Source organism: Podarcis vaucheri (assembly GCF_965113315.1).
Source record: "Podarcis vaucheri genome assembly, chromosome: 2".
NCBI lineage: Eukaryota > Metazoa > Chordata > Lepidosauria > Squamata > Lacertidae > Podarcis > Podarcis vaucheri.
Genome location: NC_138760.1, coordinates 110,991,516 through 111,008,367, shown reverse-complemented (window position 1 = coordinate 111,008,367; position 16,852 = coordinate 110,991,516). Strand labels below are relative to the sequence as shown.

Genomic DNA, 16,852 nt, shown 5'->3' with positions numbered 1-16,852 from the left:
CCTTTGGATAGGTAATCAAGAACCGCTTCCACCGCATGTTCTTGCCTTCGCACTCGTTGGACACGGTTTCCCCCACGGACCTCCTGCTGTGCTTTGAAGTGCTTTCTCCAGACCTGGCCAAGGAGCGTGTGGTGGAGCTGCAGGTCCAACAGGTAAGTGCCAGGAGCTGCCATTACACCCTCCATAGAGCTGTACGAGAAGGAGATGGAAAGCAAGCTCTTAGGCTTTCAAGGTGAAACCTACACATTCTGTCCTGCCACCTTCCCAGGACAGGTGCCCACCGCTTCCCAATCACCCTAAGCGGGCAATTTCTCTCCCCTAAGCGTCCTCAGGTGCCCAGCGTTCCCATCACCAAATGTGCCGCCTGTCAGAAGAAGCAGCAGTCAGAAGAGGAGAAGCTGAAGCGCTGCACTCGGTGCTACCGTGTCGGCTATTGCAACGTGTAAGTCGCCCCTTCTTTTTTTCACCCTCTCCGTAGCCGAGAGCCGTCTCTTGCTCCCAGGCTGGGCTGGGGTGGCTGCGTCAAGCCCATGCGGCCCTCTGCATGAGACTGTCTTTGTGTGTGTTTCAGAGTGTGCCAGAAAACACACTGGCCCGACCACAAAGCTTTGTGCCTCCCTGAGAACATTGGCTTCCCCTTCCTCATCAGCGTGCCGGAGTCACGCCTCACCTATGCACGGCTGGCCCAGCTTCTGGAAGGTTATGCGAGGTAAGGTAGCCGGAGTATTGGCAACGCTCTTGGGCGCTTGGCCAGCCGCCGCTGTTTGGCTCGTTTTGTAGGCTTTGGTCGAGGCAGCAAGGAAGCTTTCATTTCCTTCCTCAGTGCCAGCAGCACATTCCCTCTTCAGACAGGCTGTGACATCTTTGTTGTTGTTGTTGTTGTTGTTTAGTCGTGTCCGACTCTTCATGACCCCATGGACCAGAGCACGCCAGGCACTCCTGTCTTCCACTGCCTCCTGCAGTTTCGTCAAACTCATGCTGGTAGCTTCGAGAACACTGTCCAACTATCTCATCCTCTGTTGTCCCCTTCTCCTTGTGCCCTCCATCTTTCACAACATCAGGGTCTTTTCCAGGGAGTCTTCTCTTCTCATGAGGTGGCCAAAGTATTGGAGCCTGAGCTTCAGGATCTGCCCTTCCAGTGAGCACTCAGGGCTGATTTCCTTCAGAATGGATCAGTTTGATTTTCTTGCAGTCCATGGGACTCTCAAGAGTCTCCTCCAGCACCAGAATTCAAAAGCATCAATTCTTCGGCAATCAGCCTTCTTTATGGTCCAGCTCTCACTTCCATACATCACTACTGGGAAAACCATAGCTTTTACTATACAGACCTTTGTTGGCAAGGTGATGTCTCTACTTTTGTCCTCTTAGCAGACGGCTTTTCCTCTCCCTGCTCAGGTACTCGGTCAGCGTGTTCCAGCCGCCATTCCAGGTGGGCAGGATGTCGCCAGAGCAAGGCTTGCAGCACCAGCCTCCCGAGAAGCCAGAGGCGCTGGCCCGGAGCAGCAGCGCCACAGTCGCGTCTGCCGCTGCTGCGGCTTCTGCCGCCGATGAGGCCTCCACCGCCATGGCGTCAGGAGATGGGGCCAGGGCCCCACACCTGCCGCAGGAACCCCAGACGTCTCTCTCGGCCCCTGAGCTGCAGCTGGAACTGGGGGACGCCAGCGCTGTGAGAAGCAAGGTCCCCACAGGAAGAGGCTCGGGGCTGAGCTTGGATTCGGGCTTCTCCGAGCCCTCCCTGGACACACGGGCTGACAGCTTTGTGGAAAGGGAGGGGCCCTTCGAGAGACTCCCCAAGCCGGAAGGTAGGCAAATCTGAATGGGCCTTATTTAAAGCCCCCCACCGTCTGCATTCCCAAGGGGTTTCTCACCACTTTTCGGTACAGCTGTTACGCCAGCGTTCCTTAGGGCTGCTTGTTGCACGAGGAGCTCTGTAGGCAGCAGGCAAATTTCCCAGCAGCCTCTGCTCTCAGATACCAGAAGCCAAATAAGAAGAAGAAGGAGAATCAAAATAATAAAATCAAGCAATTTTATTAAATGTTTTTGTCCCCGTTATTCCCCAAAAGCCAAAAGTGGGATTAGGAAAACAATTTATTCCACATGCCTCATGATGAGTAGGGTGGAGGCTTCTAAGCAGCAGAACACAACACAGATGACAAGAAGCAAATATGAATATCCTGAAGCAGGGCCGTTTCCTGTCTTTTGTGCGGTTCCTGAAGACCCCAGCCATCTCCATGGCTTTGTAGATGAAATGCTGTCCCAGCTGTGGAAAGGGGGATAGGGTGGCTGAGCAGAGGAAAGAAGGGGCTGCTGGCTGAGCTGCTGCCACTCACCATCCCTCCCTTGCTTGCCTACAGCTGCCATCCCAGGTTACCAGCATCCGGCTGAGGGGCTGAGTTCCCACGCTACCCAGTTCTACATCAACAAAATTGATGCCGCTAACAAAGAGCAGAAGCTGGAGGACAAAGGTGAGGGTTAAAATCTCAGGGTTCTGAAAGCAGTGCCATCTTGGAACATTTGGCTTGGCGTTTTGAGAGGGCCCCATCCTTGCTTTGGGAGATCTTCTGTGGTGATAGAGGCTGGATCTAATCTGTTTATCCAGTGCAAGGTGCTGTTGAGCCCCTAAAGGAATGCATGTATGCTGCTGATCAGCTCTAGCTGGGGCTGTCTCTCCTGGGCTAAAATTATGCACACTCTGCACAAAAGGTTGAAGTCTGCTATCTGTGTGAATCATACAGACCTGTATTTATTATTCCACATCTTTCTGGTAGCTATGGGGAAGGGATAAGAAGGTATGCAAGGCACCAAGAACCTGGCTGCTAGAAATCTTAGTTGGGTGTCTTGTCCCATAGATGACTTCTATTAGAATTCAGTGGCCCTTGTCGGTCCCAGTTCTCAGGATGCTGATTTAAGGTTCCCACTACCACATTTGTGTGGGATACAAGCAACCCACCCGAAGGAGTGCCAAACGAGCACAAGTTCTGGGGAGGAAAGCACAGTCCTTGGAGCTGGAATTCCTGGCTTTTCCTCCTTCAGCATAGTTGACGTTGACCTATGCTACACAGTTGCAGAAACAGACAATGGGGCCTGCAGTTGTTCCTTTTCTGCTTTGTCTTGGGTATCTGTCCCCACACTCCTACACCCAGTCTTTCATTTTTAGCGGCCTTGGTGGCTTTCCCATCCATTACTTGGAGGGCCAGCATGTGATCTAGTGGAATGTTTGGCTGCAAGCTCCGCTTGGATGACTTTAGAGAGGAGTAATCTCCTTGGCCTGACCCCAGTTCCATCCATGTGAAATTTGGGCTTAGTAGCAACTTGCTTTGCAGGATCATGGTGAGCTATGAACAAGCTTGCAAATCTTCCTGCTCACAAAGAATTGAAACTAGCTTTGATAAGGAATTGCCTCCCTCTTCTCTCATGTTTCTTGCTCCATACACCCTTTCTATGTTCTTAAACAGGAGAAAGGCGGACTGCCCCTAGTTTGGTGGTGGCCAATATGACCACCCTCTAGAAGTTATGGCTTCCCTCATTCCAGGCCATTGACCTGGCTGGGCTGGACCTGATTATGGTTTCAGTCCACAACTGCTGGAGGCCCCACTACATTGGCTACCCCTGCTCTGGTTCTTATTTCTTGGGTGTTTGTTTTTGGCCTAGTGTGTTTAGATGGGTAGCACCATCCGTAAACTTCCATATCCTTGCAGGAGATGTCCCTCTTGACCTGACAGATGATTGTTCTCTGGCCCTGGTTTGGAAGAACAACGAGAGGATGAAGGAGTTTGTTCTGGTAGAGTCCAAGGAGCTGGAGTGTGTAGAGGATCCCGGCTCTGCGAGTGAGGCAGCCAGGGCAGGACACTTCACCCTGGAGCAGTGCCTCAACCTCTTCACCAAGCCAGAGGTGTTAGCCCCAGAGGAGGCCTGGTAAGAAAGGGTTCTCTGTGGGCAGGGACAACCCCATACGCAAGATCCCAAAGTGTCTGTGAAACGTATACACTGTGCAGCTAGTTTTGGGGTTCAGATATGCAGCTTTTGTAGGCTGGGAAATGGTTACTGCTTCCAAACACTGAAGTGATAATAGGATCATAGATTCATGGAATTGGGAGGAGATGGCCAGGGGTCAGCTGATCCAGCCCTCTGCAATGCAGGAATCTCCGCTAAAGCATCCAAGACAGATGGCCGTCGAGTGCTGCACAGTAGGGACTATTGGGAGTTTGTGGAGGGCCTGAAGAGTTCTGTTGAATTCCTGGGCTCCTCAGGCATGCTTCAGCATTCAGTCACGTTTTTCTCTGAAACCACGTCAGGTGGAAGCCCCCCTCTTCCAATTAAAGAGCTCACATTCTCCCATCAGCTGAATGCTGCATACTGCAGCTGTGATCAAAGCCTGTTTCTAAACCCTTTGATCTCAGAAACACAAACAGGATGCCTTGGTCTTCCGTAGTGCGGCAAAACGGGTTGGTAAAGAGCAGAACTGGCAGCAAAGGAAGCTAACAGACCCCCCTTTCCCCCGCACAGGTACTGCCCGAAATGTAAGCAGCACCGTGAGGCATCCAAGCAGCTCATGCTGTGGCGCCTGCCCAACGTCCTCATCATACAGCTCAAGCGCTTCTCCTTCCGCAGCTTTATTTGGAGAGACAAGATCAACGACATGGTGGATTTCCCAGTGCGGTGAGGAGATGCTGCTGCGCTTTGTGTTCCTTTGCTCCCACTTGGACTTCACACAGGAAAGTCCAAGGAAAGCATCTCCCTCCACTCCAGGCCTGGATCAGATGTGGCTGCAGTGCCAGGCCCTGTCTTAGCACCAAGGGTGTTTAGCACTCTGTATTTTCAGGCTATGCTTGTCAACCCTTTTGTCTGCATTCACGTCCAGTGTGGCAAGGAGGCAGTCCAATTGGCCACCCCATTGTTTGGAAGGGAGAGCGGAACTGAAGTTGGGCTAAATCTTTTGGGAGGGGCAGGAAACATAGGCTGGTGGTGCCTTCATGTTAAGGCCGCAGCACATTCCTCTTTCACAGAGCCTGCTTCATCGGATGCATGTGGTGGTCAAGTGTGCATCCTTAGGTCCTCAACTGTGGTGCATGTGTCTCCACCATGTGTCTGATGAAAGTAGGCTCAAGCTACCGCTAAGTAAACTTGATCCCTCTTCAAAGTGCCACAAATTTATCTTCCGTATTGCTGCAACCAATTCCAGTGGCTGCTCTTCTGAAATCTGCCCGTTTTGAACAGAGCAAGTTAGGAACACCTCGCCCCCAGTCTTTAGTTTGTTGGGGTGGGAACTCAGCCCACTTCTCAAAGCAGCCTGCAGACTTCTTGTATTGCCTGCCTTGAAACACTCACGTATAGCTAGGAGAAGTTAAGACAGCTGTGTACCTTATTCCTATCTCTGTCCCCAGGAGCTTGGACCTGAGCAAGTTCTGCATTGGCCAGAAGGATGAGCAGCAGCTGCCCATGTATGACCTGTATGCAGTTATCAACCACTATGGGGGCATGATTGGCGGACACTACACAGCCTATGCGCGGCTGCCCAGTGACAAAAACAGCCAACGCAGTGATGTGGGTGAGTTGCCGGGGGGGGGGGGCTTCGTGTGGTCTGGTAGCCATTGATTGTCTAGCCAAGTTCCAGCCATTGATGTAGAATCTTCCCAGAGACCTACACAAGGAGAAGGATCTTGGTTAGGGCACTCATTGCTGCTTTGGTAAGGCATCGGTGAGGAAGTAGTAGGGTCTTCCTCCATAGTAAGTGCTGAATGTTTCAGGTGCAAGGGAGGAGAGGGCTTACTTCACATTTTAAGTAGGATTTAGGGCAAGATTAGGCTCAGCCCAGCTTGGCCTCCACCACTCATTTGCAAAGAAAAATCACTGCCCTTCCTCCTTTATGATGGGAGAGGTCTTGATGCAGTGGGGCACATGCACAGTCAAAAAGGGCTGGACCCCTCTGTACTAGTAAGTTCCAGGGAGATTGTTCTGAATACTTGTTAAGGCTTCCTCAGCCTCTCAAGATTAAATTTAGAGCCAGGTCCTCATACAGTAGGATTTTGGAAGACTGGGAAGTAGGTCTAATTTGAGTGTTTTAAGGATATAAAGTGGTACCTCGGAAGTCAAACAGAATCCGTTCCAGAAGCCCATTTGACTTCCAAAACATTTGGAAAGCAAGAAGCAGCTTCCAATAGGAAGCCTTGTTGGATGTTCGGGTTCCAAAGAATGTTTGCAAACCAGAACACTCACTTCTGGGTTTGCGGCGTTCGGGAGCCAAAACATTCAACTCACAAGGCGTTTGGGATCCAAGGTACGACTGTATTGTTTATTTTATTTTGAGTAACATTATATAGAAGTGTTTTCTAAGCAGAATCTTTTTCTTCTTCTCTGTTCTGCATGTGAGCAATCTTGACCAGTCGGGTTGGTAGCTGGTTACTTTTTACTTCAAGAAATGAGATAACCGTTCTAGCATTCATGGCTTGTAGAAATGTAAGCATTGTGGGCCAATGACCTTGTCATTCATGGGAATAGGGCTGTCATGCCATGTCCTGCACTCCCTTCTCCTTCCTAACTTCCAGTCAGTTTGTTCATCCCATTGCTTGGAATTTGCTGACAGTGGGATTTGGTGGAAGGGAATCTGATGAATCCCCAATACATACTGCCCTTGACAATTAATAACACCGAAGAATAAATAGTTGTTTTAGGACTTGTGAATATGACTGTAGTATTAGAGAGTGTCCATTTAGGTGGGGAAACATTTCATAGCTTCACATAGTGACAGGATCCCACTTCCCGGCTTCATTGCTCTCAGTTAATTCTGGAGTGTCCTGGCATCTTTGCAAAATCCCCCACAAGTCTGCTAACCTCTGCCAGGGAAGCAGCACCCATGAATGCACATTGGACAGCAAGGCAAGGCTGTGGGAGCCTACCACGTTGGTAGGCTGTGGCCCAAATTTGGGTGAGTGCACTGGGTAGCTCATTCCTGGTGCATGGGAGACCTGGAGACTGTGCTTGCCTTCCTGCAAGAGTGAAGGACAGGTGAGGATCAGGCAGTGTGGCCTCATCAGTGGGTCACAGAGCTTGGTGTGCTTATCCCTTCCTTGTCCCCTTTCACAGGATGGCGGCTCTTCGACGACAGCACCGTCACCACAGTGGATGAAAGCCAGGTGGTGACGCGATACGCCTACGTGCTCTTCTACCGCCGACGAAACTCTCCAGTGGAGAGACCCCCACGGGGGCCACCGCATCCCTCAGACCCTCGGGCCGACATGGCCCCATCTGCCGAGGCAGCAGCCAATCAGGTGAGGGCTTTGGGCGGAGCTGCCTGTCTTCCCCACCTCGAAGTATTGCCTTGGCCTGCTAACGGGCCTCACTACTACTGATAGAGGAGCCAAGGGACTGCTGGCTCCCCCTCAAGGCTCTGGCTGGGCTGTGGGCCTCCTTCCAACAGTTGCGTCCTGGAAAAATGACAAACATTCAAGGCTGTCGGGGGAAGGTCTTGATAGGAACAGAGAGGCCCTTCTCAAGAACAGGAAGGCTACCCTGAGTCGAAGGCGCCTGCGGGTGGGTGGGGAATTGGCTGGGGAGGGGGGGAGATCCCCTCAATATGGAGGGTGCTTGCTTCAGAGTTGTGGGTGACAGCAGCGTTCCATCAGCAAAATAAGCTGATGAGGGAAAGGTGCCAGAGAAACGGCAATGCTGTGGTTCTTGAGCAGCCAAGGTGTCGTACTTTAAGGGGCCTGATTCCAGCACTGTAGACTGCTGTGCACTCGGCGCTGCTGTTGGCTTGAGAGCCTCTCCTTTCTCTTTCCCCTCCACTCTGTTCCCAGCCATTAACATGGTAGGGACCGGGGAGACGGAAGGCTAGCACTGTGCTTTCTGAGGCAATGCCAGCCACTTGGACCAGAGCCTCCAGTGTGCACTTGGGTTGGGGGCACTGGCGTCTCCTGGGGTTCTGCCATGTGGTGTGGTGGCATCCTGCCCGGGACAGCTTCCTAGGCAGGGTTGAAGCTCCAAGGCTGTGCTGCGGGGCAGGCCGCATTGTTCTTGCCCTTTCTTGCTGGAGCTGGGCGGTGTGTTTTGCCCCTGGCCACCTGCCCAGCAAGCCAAGACCTATTGGAACCACATGGCCTACTCAGGAGGAGAGGATGCAGACAGATCCATTCAGAGAAGCTGCCAGGGGGGGCCTGTGTGCTTTAAGCCAAGATTCCCTTTGTGCCTGTGGACTCTGGCAGCTGACCCGTGCAGTGAAACTGGCGCCTCAAACCAGCTATAAAACACCCTCCCCAACCAGCTTTAGAATATGGGAGGTCTGGAAGCAGCAGGAACCCCCTGTGCACAGATCCCAAGGGATGGAGTGGGGAAGTTAAGACAGATTCTGTCCGCCTTTAAACCTCTATCTAGGAAATCACAATGATTGGCTGACTGGTCTGAATGATTTTTCTGTACGTGGAAGAGCTGGTCTGTGACTGGTTACTCTGCAACTAACTCCTGTGCAACTGTGTCGTTATTGTTGTGGTTTTTTTAAAAAAAGAAACAAGAGTGATTATGATTGGCTGCCATCTCTGAATGTTCCTCATGGTTTTTTCCACTTGCCAAAGCTGAGCTGTTGATTAGCTGTCATCCTTCCGAAAGATCCTCATGTTCCCACCTGCAAGCGCTTGGATGTGACTGCCTGCCATCAGATCCTCATGTTGTCACCAGCAAAAGCTCAACTGCGATTGGCTGTTTATGAATGATCCTCGTGTTCTCACCCAGTGTGGCTGAATGGTCCAGTGCATTTGCGCATACAAGGAAGTCTGGGCTGTGATGACTTTGGTGACTGGGTCTTTTGAAAGGATTGAGCTGGTGCTGACGCTTGCAGACAGGGGGGGAAGAACTCTGACCACAGCCAGCCAGCCTGCCAGCATGGATGCCTCACTCTGACAAGCTGGGGCTCGCTTGCCCTCCATCCTTCTGTGGCTTGTGCTGCTCAGTCTGTCCCTGGGAGGCCCCCGTATCTGAACTACTGGAACTGTATAGCGAGGGGGGGGGGCAGAAAATCCATGGGGCCGTGGCAGAGAGATCTGCCATGGGAAAGGTGCGCTTGCAGGCAGGCTGTTCCGGGCAGGGGCAGGGCAGCGTGTGGGTGACTGAGGGGTTTGCCGCTGTGTTCTCACCAAGTGCTGACGCAGGTTTCCACATCGCAGGCTTCTCTGCTCTGGCAGGAACTGGAGGCTGAAGAGGAAGCTGCCAGGAGGCTGATGAGGAGCCCTTGGAGGTCTTGCAGCCGAAGAACAAGGCACCTCGCCCCAGACTGTCCCGATGAAGGCTGTGTCCGATACTTTGTCCTGGGCACCATGGCAGCCATTGTGGCCCTCTTACTGAATGTTTTCTACCCACTCATCTATCAGACCCGCTGGAGGTAGTAGCAGCAGCGGCAGAAACGGCGCCCAGAAGGAGGGTAGCTCACTCGCCTCAGCCTTGGCTTTCCTCCAGTTACACCTTTGCGACAAAGGCCTTGGATGCTCCCTGCCAGGGTGGGTGCAGGATGAAGCCCTAGTGCCAATGCCTCCCCATCAAGAAGCCCTCAAGTCTAGGACCTGCTCTCTCCTGCTTGGTCCGTGTCCCACATGGATTGGCAACTGGGAAAAGGCCCTTTAAAGCGCTGCGGCCTTGTAAGACTTTGGCCCGCGTGAATCACATCTGTGAACTCCAGCAGAGGCTGCAGAGCTGCAGACATTAGTCTCTCTAACTGGATGGGAATCTGTTGGTCTTGGCCACTCGCTGCCTTGCAACTGCTCCTCTGTATTGGGTCGACAGCTGCCCCCTGCCCTATGTGCCTAGCAGTTGAAGGCCGTGACCTCTTACCCAGTTGGGCATCAGCGCTGTGCTTGGAGGAAAAGAAGTCCCCTAGCATCTGTTCCCTCATTGTTTGAGGGAGTGAGAATGTATTGCTGACTCTTCCGAATATTGATGGATTAGCATCCCTCACCAGTATAGTGTTGGCTTTCAGCCAACTGCATCATCGTCTTTTTTGTTTTGCTTTATGGCATTTTACAAATCTTTCTATCGAGACGTGAGACCACAGTTCAGCTAAATGTTCTTTAGCACAGGGCCCCAGCTAAAGAGAAGACACTACTTCGACTTGCCTCACAGCTCCTGTACCTGTTTCTGAATGCTTAGGTAACGTCTGTGTGCACACAAGGAAACAGAAATGTGTTTCTGGCGTCAGAGTCGTGTGGCCTCGTGTTCTTTTAATCTGGCCTTGCAGGCTGTGTGGCTTTTCCAGTGCAGTGCAGGATCCCTCTGGTGCCTCTTTGACCTCAGGTTCAATCCTGAGTACCCCGATTTTGGCTCTTGGCTGTGGCCAGATAAGTAAGAGAGAGCTTGTGATCCTAGAGCCCAGGTCTTATTCTTCGCGACACCCCTTCCTTGGTTTGTGTATCATTATTGTTTGTTGTTAATATTATACTCATAAACATTACGCAACTCTAACATCATCTTGCACATTCTTCCCAGCACTTTTCAGAGAGGCTCCCCCACCCACTCCCGTCCCTTTCGTTGCAGGGAGGGAAAGGGATATGGCCTTGTCTCCAGTGCCCAGTTTTCAGGTTGTCTAGTGCTGGTACTCCTGCTGTGCCCCAGGAAGCGGGCAGTCTCTAGCCGCACCAGTGCCAAAGAGCACAGCCTGATCCATGTGCAATTCTGGTGAGGACGTCCCGACCCTAAGGAAGTCATTCTCTGCCAGCTGGGTGGATAAAGGCATTGCATTGTGCTGTGGGAAAGCTTTCACTGTGTATTTATTTATTGTATTTAATAAACCTAAGCTGTTCTAAAGAGATATGGATGGGCTCCTTTCTTTCCCCAGCTGCTCCTTTCTTTCAGCACCTGCTTTCTAAATTTAACGGGGGTTCTGCGCGTCCACACATATATCTTCCCACTGGCTCCCAAGCCTGTTCAGTATTAGCTGTTGTTGCTACTGGTTCACAAGGGGAACCAAGGAATTGGTTGGGCCGCTCGTTGAATTGTAGCGAAATAGTGCTGGATAAATTCTTTTGGTGGTGATAACTCTGTAGCTCTGTGTTCTGTAGTTTGGTGCAAAGCTCACTTGGCTGTTTGAGAGTTTCAGTGTTTGTGCAAAATAAGAAACAAGTTATTAGCCTGGATATCTTCAAAGAAGAGTTTCAGAAGCACGTGGGCAATGTCTAGTGAAATCCGTAGAAGAGGAGCTCAGTGGGATTTCAAGTCACTGGTTAGGGTAGCTTTTTTGCCCTTCCCCATTATTTGCACTAGCTACATGCCCTTTTGCAAACTATATGTTTATTATTGTTATTATATGTGGGTCACAGAGTGTAGGTTACCTTGACACACGATTCTTGGGGTGGTGGGGCAGTTTTGTGTAAAGTAGGCCCAGCTCTAGGCAGATAGCTGACTATTCAAGCCTGGAGCAGGAGAGAATTATGAGTAAGGCTTTGTTGTATTACACTCAGAAATCCTGATTTCTTCCTAAAATTTGACTGTTCAATAACACCAGTTCGTATTTAGGTGCCTGCCTACCAGACACCCTGTTTAATTGTCACTTAATTGAACAATATACTGATGAGACTAGCTGTAACTGCTCACACTGAAGGGACTGGTCTGGCTTGCATTACTGAAACTTGGGTAAGTGAGCTGGATGGGTCCCTCTGGTTAATAGTACTGCACCAGGCCAGACTGGGGGCATCGAGGGTGGCAGTGGTTTTACTGTCCATAAAAGCACCATCTCCTTTGCCATAAAACTTATTGGTGTTGGGAAAGGCTTAAAGGGTTTGCCCCCAGTGTTGGGCTAGAGAGACAGATTGGGATGCTGCTGGTCTCTAGAATGCCCCCCCCCCCCGATTCCCAGCAACGTCCCTGATCAGGCTGGTTGAGGTGTTGGAATGACTACAATATCCATGCAGAGGCTACTGCTGAGCTGGCTCAAGACTTCATGACCTCTTGACAGCTCTCTCACATGGTCATTGGCTCAACACATCAGGCAGGGCACACTCTTGATGTAGTCTTTGCTCCAAGTGATGATAAGAGGGATGGACCAAGGAGGTGGGCAATGATGCAATCCCTTGTCGTGGTCAGACCATTATCTGGTATATAAAGCGCTTAACAGCTTGGCACCAGGTTACTTGTGAGATTGCCTTACCTCATATGTGTCCACTTGACTGCTCTGATTTGCAGATCTGGCACTGTTAACAGGTGCCACATAATACTCGTTCCGCATTTGTAAGAAATCAATCTTGTAGTGCGGCGGTAGCCACACTTGGGAACTCCCTCCCTATTGACATCAGCCAGTACTTCACCGTACTCTTTCTGGTGCCTGCTGAAAACATTTCTGTTTAGGCAAGCCTGTCCAGACATGTGGAAATCTGACATGCTTTTTAAACTGGGCTTTACCTTATTTTATATTTTGATTGTTTTTGAATGCTTTAAACAGCTGTTTGGTAACCATTTTCTTTAACTGATAATTTTAACGTTTTGCTTTTGTAAACTGCTCTGAGGTTTTTGTTGCAATCAAGCAAGATATAAAACTCGTGAACGAAGTCAATGAATAAGGTTTATATTTATATGAACTCTGTCGCCTAAATCTGTTTCCGGACCTTCAGACAATGTGTATATAGAGATTTCATATTGGAAACAAGACAATAAGCTTCTTTCACGGCAGGGAGACGTTTGCACCCTTTGCGGCTTCTCTCTAACGCTTTGTTCTGTTCGCAGGGAATTAGCTCGCCACCCTTTGGAACCAACCTGGCCCCTGAAGTTGCTCCCGCACTGGCACCAGAGGGGGTCGCAGAGCACCCCGCTCCATCCTACAGCAACATGGAGGAAGTTGACTAAGTCGTTCTGCACTGGGGGTGGGTGGCGGGTGGGGTGTACATAAGAAGGCTTTGTTTTGTGGCTATTCCCGCCCTACCCCACCCCGGCGTCCCCCCTGCAGTGGGAAGGAGGAGGAGCTGCTGTGACCTTTTCTCAAGCACACAAGCACTTTCTGCTCCACCCCCTTCCTCCTCCCCTGCAAGCTGGAAAGGTTTCCCTTCGTGTCCCCCTACTAGAGGCTGCCCTGTGCCGGGGGAGACCCACTGAGTGCCCCCGCGGGGTGCGGCAGTTCCTCCTGCATCTCCTGCCCCAAAGGTTCTGGTTTGGTCGCCTTGCACAGAGGCACGGGGGCTGTGGCGAGCCCTGCACTCCTTGTCTTGCATACCCAGCCTGTTCTACTGGGGGTGGCGGGTGGGGGTGGGTGTCATTGGTCTCTGCCCCTAAGGGGCCTTCTCCCGATTTGCCATACCATGGGTGCCTGCTTCACAATATTCCACAGCCCCCCCTTCTTTTTTGCCTGTCCTTTCACTTTCCCATCTGCTCCTTCTTGGTATCCCAAGCTCAGGACACCATGGCTGCAAAATGGGCCTTCATGACAGAAGTATGCATCTCCCAGTTTCCTTGATTTCCGCACCCACCCACCCCCTTTCACCAGCATTGCTTAGTCTGGCAGTTTGGGTAAAGAAGGCTGCTGGGAGGCACCTGCTGCTATGCCTCCTCATCCGACGTGGAAGGCATGGAACTGCGGCTTGGCCTACTACTTGGCTGCCTGCCCCAGAGTTGTTTTGGATTTCTTGGCCCCTTGTGACACTTCCCTTGGGGTGAGGAACCACTGCCAGTAGCATCTCCTATTTAAATGTTTGGCTCCCTGTTCCCTTTTATCCATGCTTGGAATTGCTGTAACCAAATGAGGCTGTCCTGGGCCCATTCCCAGGGAGGCCTCAGTCTTGCTCTGTCTTTGTATAAAGTTGGTGTTTGTCTTGGGTCCCGAGTCATTAAATTCTACTCAACGCCGCTTGTTCCTGTGTCTTGTGTGCTATTCTGTCTGCTGCCATGCCACCCTGGCATGGGCTCTCAGCCTGGGCAACACTGTAGAGATAAAAATTGCAACCTGAATTAGAACATTCATTCTTTCTGTCTCCTTGGCGAATACCTTCTGGGAGCTGGGAAAGAAAGGAATGGTGGCGCGATTTAACTTCTGTATAAAATGACTGTTGAATGTATAGGAAAGGGCCTGTAGATCAGGAATTCTGAGAAGTATGTTACGCTCCATGTGCATCCTTACGTTCAGATACCAGGAATTTAACTTTTCCTTTTCCCTGTGATTAGCGGAAGGAGTCTTAAACAACGCAGAGTCCTTAACGTAACACAAATAACTATGACCAAATATATTCATCACAAGAGTGATATACGTAGTGCAAAGTGTAACGGACAACTGACTGATTTCTCATGTCTCTAACTGAAATGATAAGTCTGCATGTGATGATAAAGCTTTCCGTATGAGAAACTTGTAAGTTGCCATGTCAGATAAAATATTCTGCAAATGAGCATTTCTTCTGATGTGGTAATGAATAAGCTCTCATACAGAGAGGCTGTTGGTAGGGAAAAGACCACATTATCCTTACAGGTGGGATGGGAAGGATGCTAGATTGTGTGCAGGAATTTCCACTTGAAAAACAAGATGACTAAAAAACAGTTCAAAAGTGGAGATAGTGTAAGTAGCAATGGTCCCGGTTGCATTGTGTGTTTTTTAAAAGAAAAGCCAACACACAGAAGCTTCTAGAGCGGGGGGTGGGCTACCAGACGCTGTTGGATTTCAACCCCCATCTGTCCAGCGATCGTGACCCCCCAATGGCCAGAGATGCAATAGTACCTGTAGCCTGGCAACAGGCGGGGGCTGCAGGTTCCCTACCCCCAGCCGTAGAGCTCTGAATATTTGGCAGAATAAAAATCCATTGGTTTCCTGACATGTTTTCACTTCCTGCACTGAAATTATGCCCCTCCTGCCAACTTGCCTCCTAGTGAACCCCACTTGATTCTAATGCACATGAGCCACAGAAATGCAGAAGTCGGAAGTGGCATTGCTTCAGAGTGAATGAAAGGGGTGCTATATAGCCCAAAGGGAGGACATATTTAATATTGGGAGCACATAACAATTCAAGGAAAGGGTGGGCAAGACCTGGAAAGTAGCAGAGATCCAGCTGTTAGTAACCACTGCCAGGTTAATGTAAAAAGAACTGGGAATACAAGAATGGACCAGTGGCGTTCAAAGATGGCTGACAGGCTTCCACTGCCGGACACAGGTGGTCTGCTATTGCTGATCATGCTTCAGATGGAGAACTGGAGGGGAGTTTACATGGAGCAGGAAGGAGTCCCAGCAGTCCTGAACCACCACCTTGTATGAGCTGAGGGCCAATCGAGATGAAATGGTCAGATCGGAAACTTGGCACGAAAAGGGGCATATGGCTGAGAAGAATCAAATCCCTTCTTCCCCCCACATAGCCTAAATCCACAAGTGCCTTTTCCCCTCAGGGAAGGGAGCCTATCAGAAGAGCAAAGCGCCTTGGGGGGTGAACCGATGAGGGAAGTGAACCATGTGGGGATGGGAGTCATTTTGCTTTTAAAAACCACCTTCCCCCATCTGCTACTATATATCATTGGACAAATGGACTTGTCACCACTGTGAATAGTTTATTCTGGATTGCCTGCACCAGAACTTTAACCAGAATGGTCTGTGCAAGAGGAGGTTCCTCTGCTGGGAAGCCCGTTTTTCATTTTAAAAAAAAGGTTCTCTGCAGCCGGAGGGTTTGGAAACTGCTGGACGATGCTGTCTCCGCAATGGTGGGAAGACCTTCGGCCTTGCCTTTGATTCTCACACTTTCCTATCTGGCCCAGGGAAGATACAATGTGCTTCCTATTGGGGAGGAGGCCCCAGAAATATCCTTGGCCTCTTTTCGCATCACAAAAGGGAGCAGCAGGCGGAGGCTGTGCCTCAGCCTATTTTTCTAAGGCATTAACCCTCACTCCTCCGTTTGAGAAAAAGGGCCTCCCGTCCATGTGTGTTTGCCCTGTGAGCCCGGTTGCTGCCTGCTATATAGGGAGACTTAGCCATGCCATGGAATTGTTTGCTCACCCGGCGCCATGGCAACCGGGCAAGCCGTCCATGGGAATGTGCTCCCAGTGCCGATTCTCATGGGCGGCTTGGGGGGTGGGGTGGGAGGAAGTGTTAGCCGGGCTGGCGAGAAAAGAAGGGAAGAAATGGGCATTATCTCGTACGGGCAGGAAGCTATAATCATCTCCGTTCTGCACATAGCGCTTCCCCGCTTCAAATGGTCAAAATGCTCTGCGTCGCCGTTTCCTGAGTCATCTTCAGGGCTGCTTGAAGACATTTTTGCTGCTTGAGGCACAGCAGCAAATGGCACCTCACTCCCACCCAGCAAATAAACTATTATTGTCCTCTGAGGTGGTCTAAACGCCTTTCCCCTGCTCCTTGGCAGTTTGTTTTGGGGTTTGTTTTGGTCTGAACTATTTATTTTGCGTTTTTATCCTGTGTTTTTATCTCTCAAACCGCCCTGAGGTCTTCAGATTGAGGGTGGTATATAAATAAAGAAATAATAAATAACGATAAACGACAGCTTCCGGCCTTCGCCTCACAGCAAAAATGGCTGCCTGAGGTGGCACCGGCTGCCTCACTCTCCCCAATGGCAGAGCCGGCCCATATTCTCTCAATGTAACAAGAGTGAAGGGAGAGGCAAAGCTGAGCAACAATGGCTTCTCCCAGTCACACACCAGGCCTTCCAGAGGAGGCGTTTTGGTTCATTCTCACTTTCAAATGCTTCCTGCCCCAGCTTATGTGTTCTTAGGAAGACCACCTTCCTTCCCCACCCCCCAAGCCGCATGTGTTTTGTACAACATGGAGCCATCTTTTGAGAAACGCAGCTTCCCGTTAACGAAACACAAGTTTCTCAACCTCAGGAAGAAGTTTGACACAGCCTGGTCCTATAAACAATGCAGACACAGCTTGGGCTAGTGGGTAGTACGTTTAAAACTTTTGAAT

At 50.6% G+C, this 16,852-nt stretch overlaps 1 protein-coding gene and 1 long non-coding RNA gene across 11 annotated transcripts in view; one reads left to right on the top strand and one right to left on the bottom strand.

The window, feature by feature from the left end:
* The window catches only part of USP19 (ubiquitin specific peptidase 19), a 41,066-nt gene extending 27,256 nt beyond the window's left edge, over positions 1–13,810 (top strand). For 9 of the 10 annotated variants that reach the window (XM_082209234.1, XM_082209233.1, XM_082209232.1 and 6 more), the window contains 10 exons: positions 12–152; positions 324–442; positions 572–709; positions 1,396–1,802; positions 2,355–2,465; positions 3,699–3,915; positions 4,507–4,659; positions 5,385–5,548; positions 7,084–7,268; positions 9,156–10,787. In XM_082209234.1, the coding sequence (XP_082065360.1) occupies positions 12–152; positions 324–442; positions 572–709; positions 1,396–1,802; positions 2,355–2,465; positions 3,699–3,915; positions 4,507–4,659; positions 5,385–5,548; positions 7,084–7,268; positions 9,156–9,374 (1,854 nt within the window). In that variant the 3' untranslated portion in view covers positions 9,375–10,787. Of the gene's footprint in view, positions 1–11; positions 153–323; positions 443–571; positions 710–1,395; positions 1,803–2,354; positions 2,466–3,698; positions 3,916–4,506; positions 4,660–5,384; positions 5,549–7,083; positions 7,269–9,155; positions 10,788–12,696 lie in introns of those variants that run through there. The other variant, XM_082209228.1, reaches the window with a different exon arrangement.
* Positions 13,173–16,252, bottom strand: LOC309525449. The gene is made up of 2 exons (XR_014216294.1): positions 14,421–16,252; positions 13,173–13,884 (listed from the first exon to the last, which is right to left on the bottom strand). It is a non-coding gene; the product is annotated as an uncharacterized lncRNA (long non-coding RNA).
* Positions 16,253–16,852: the final 600 nt, after the last annotated feature.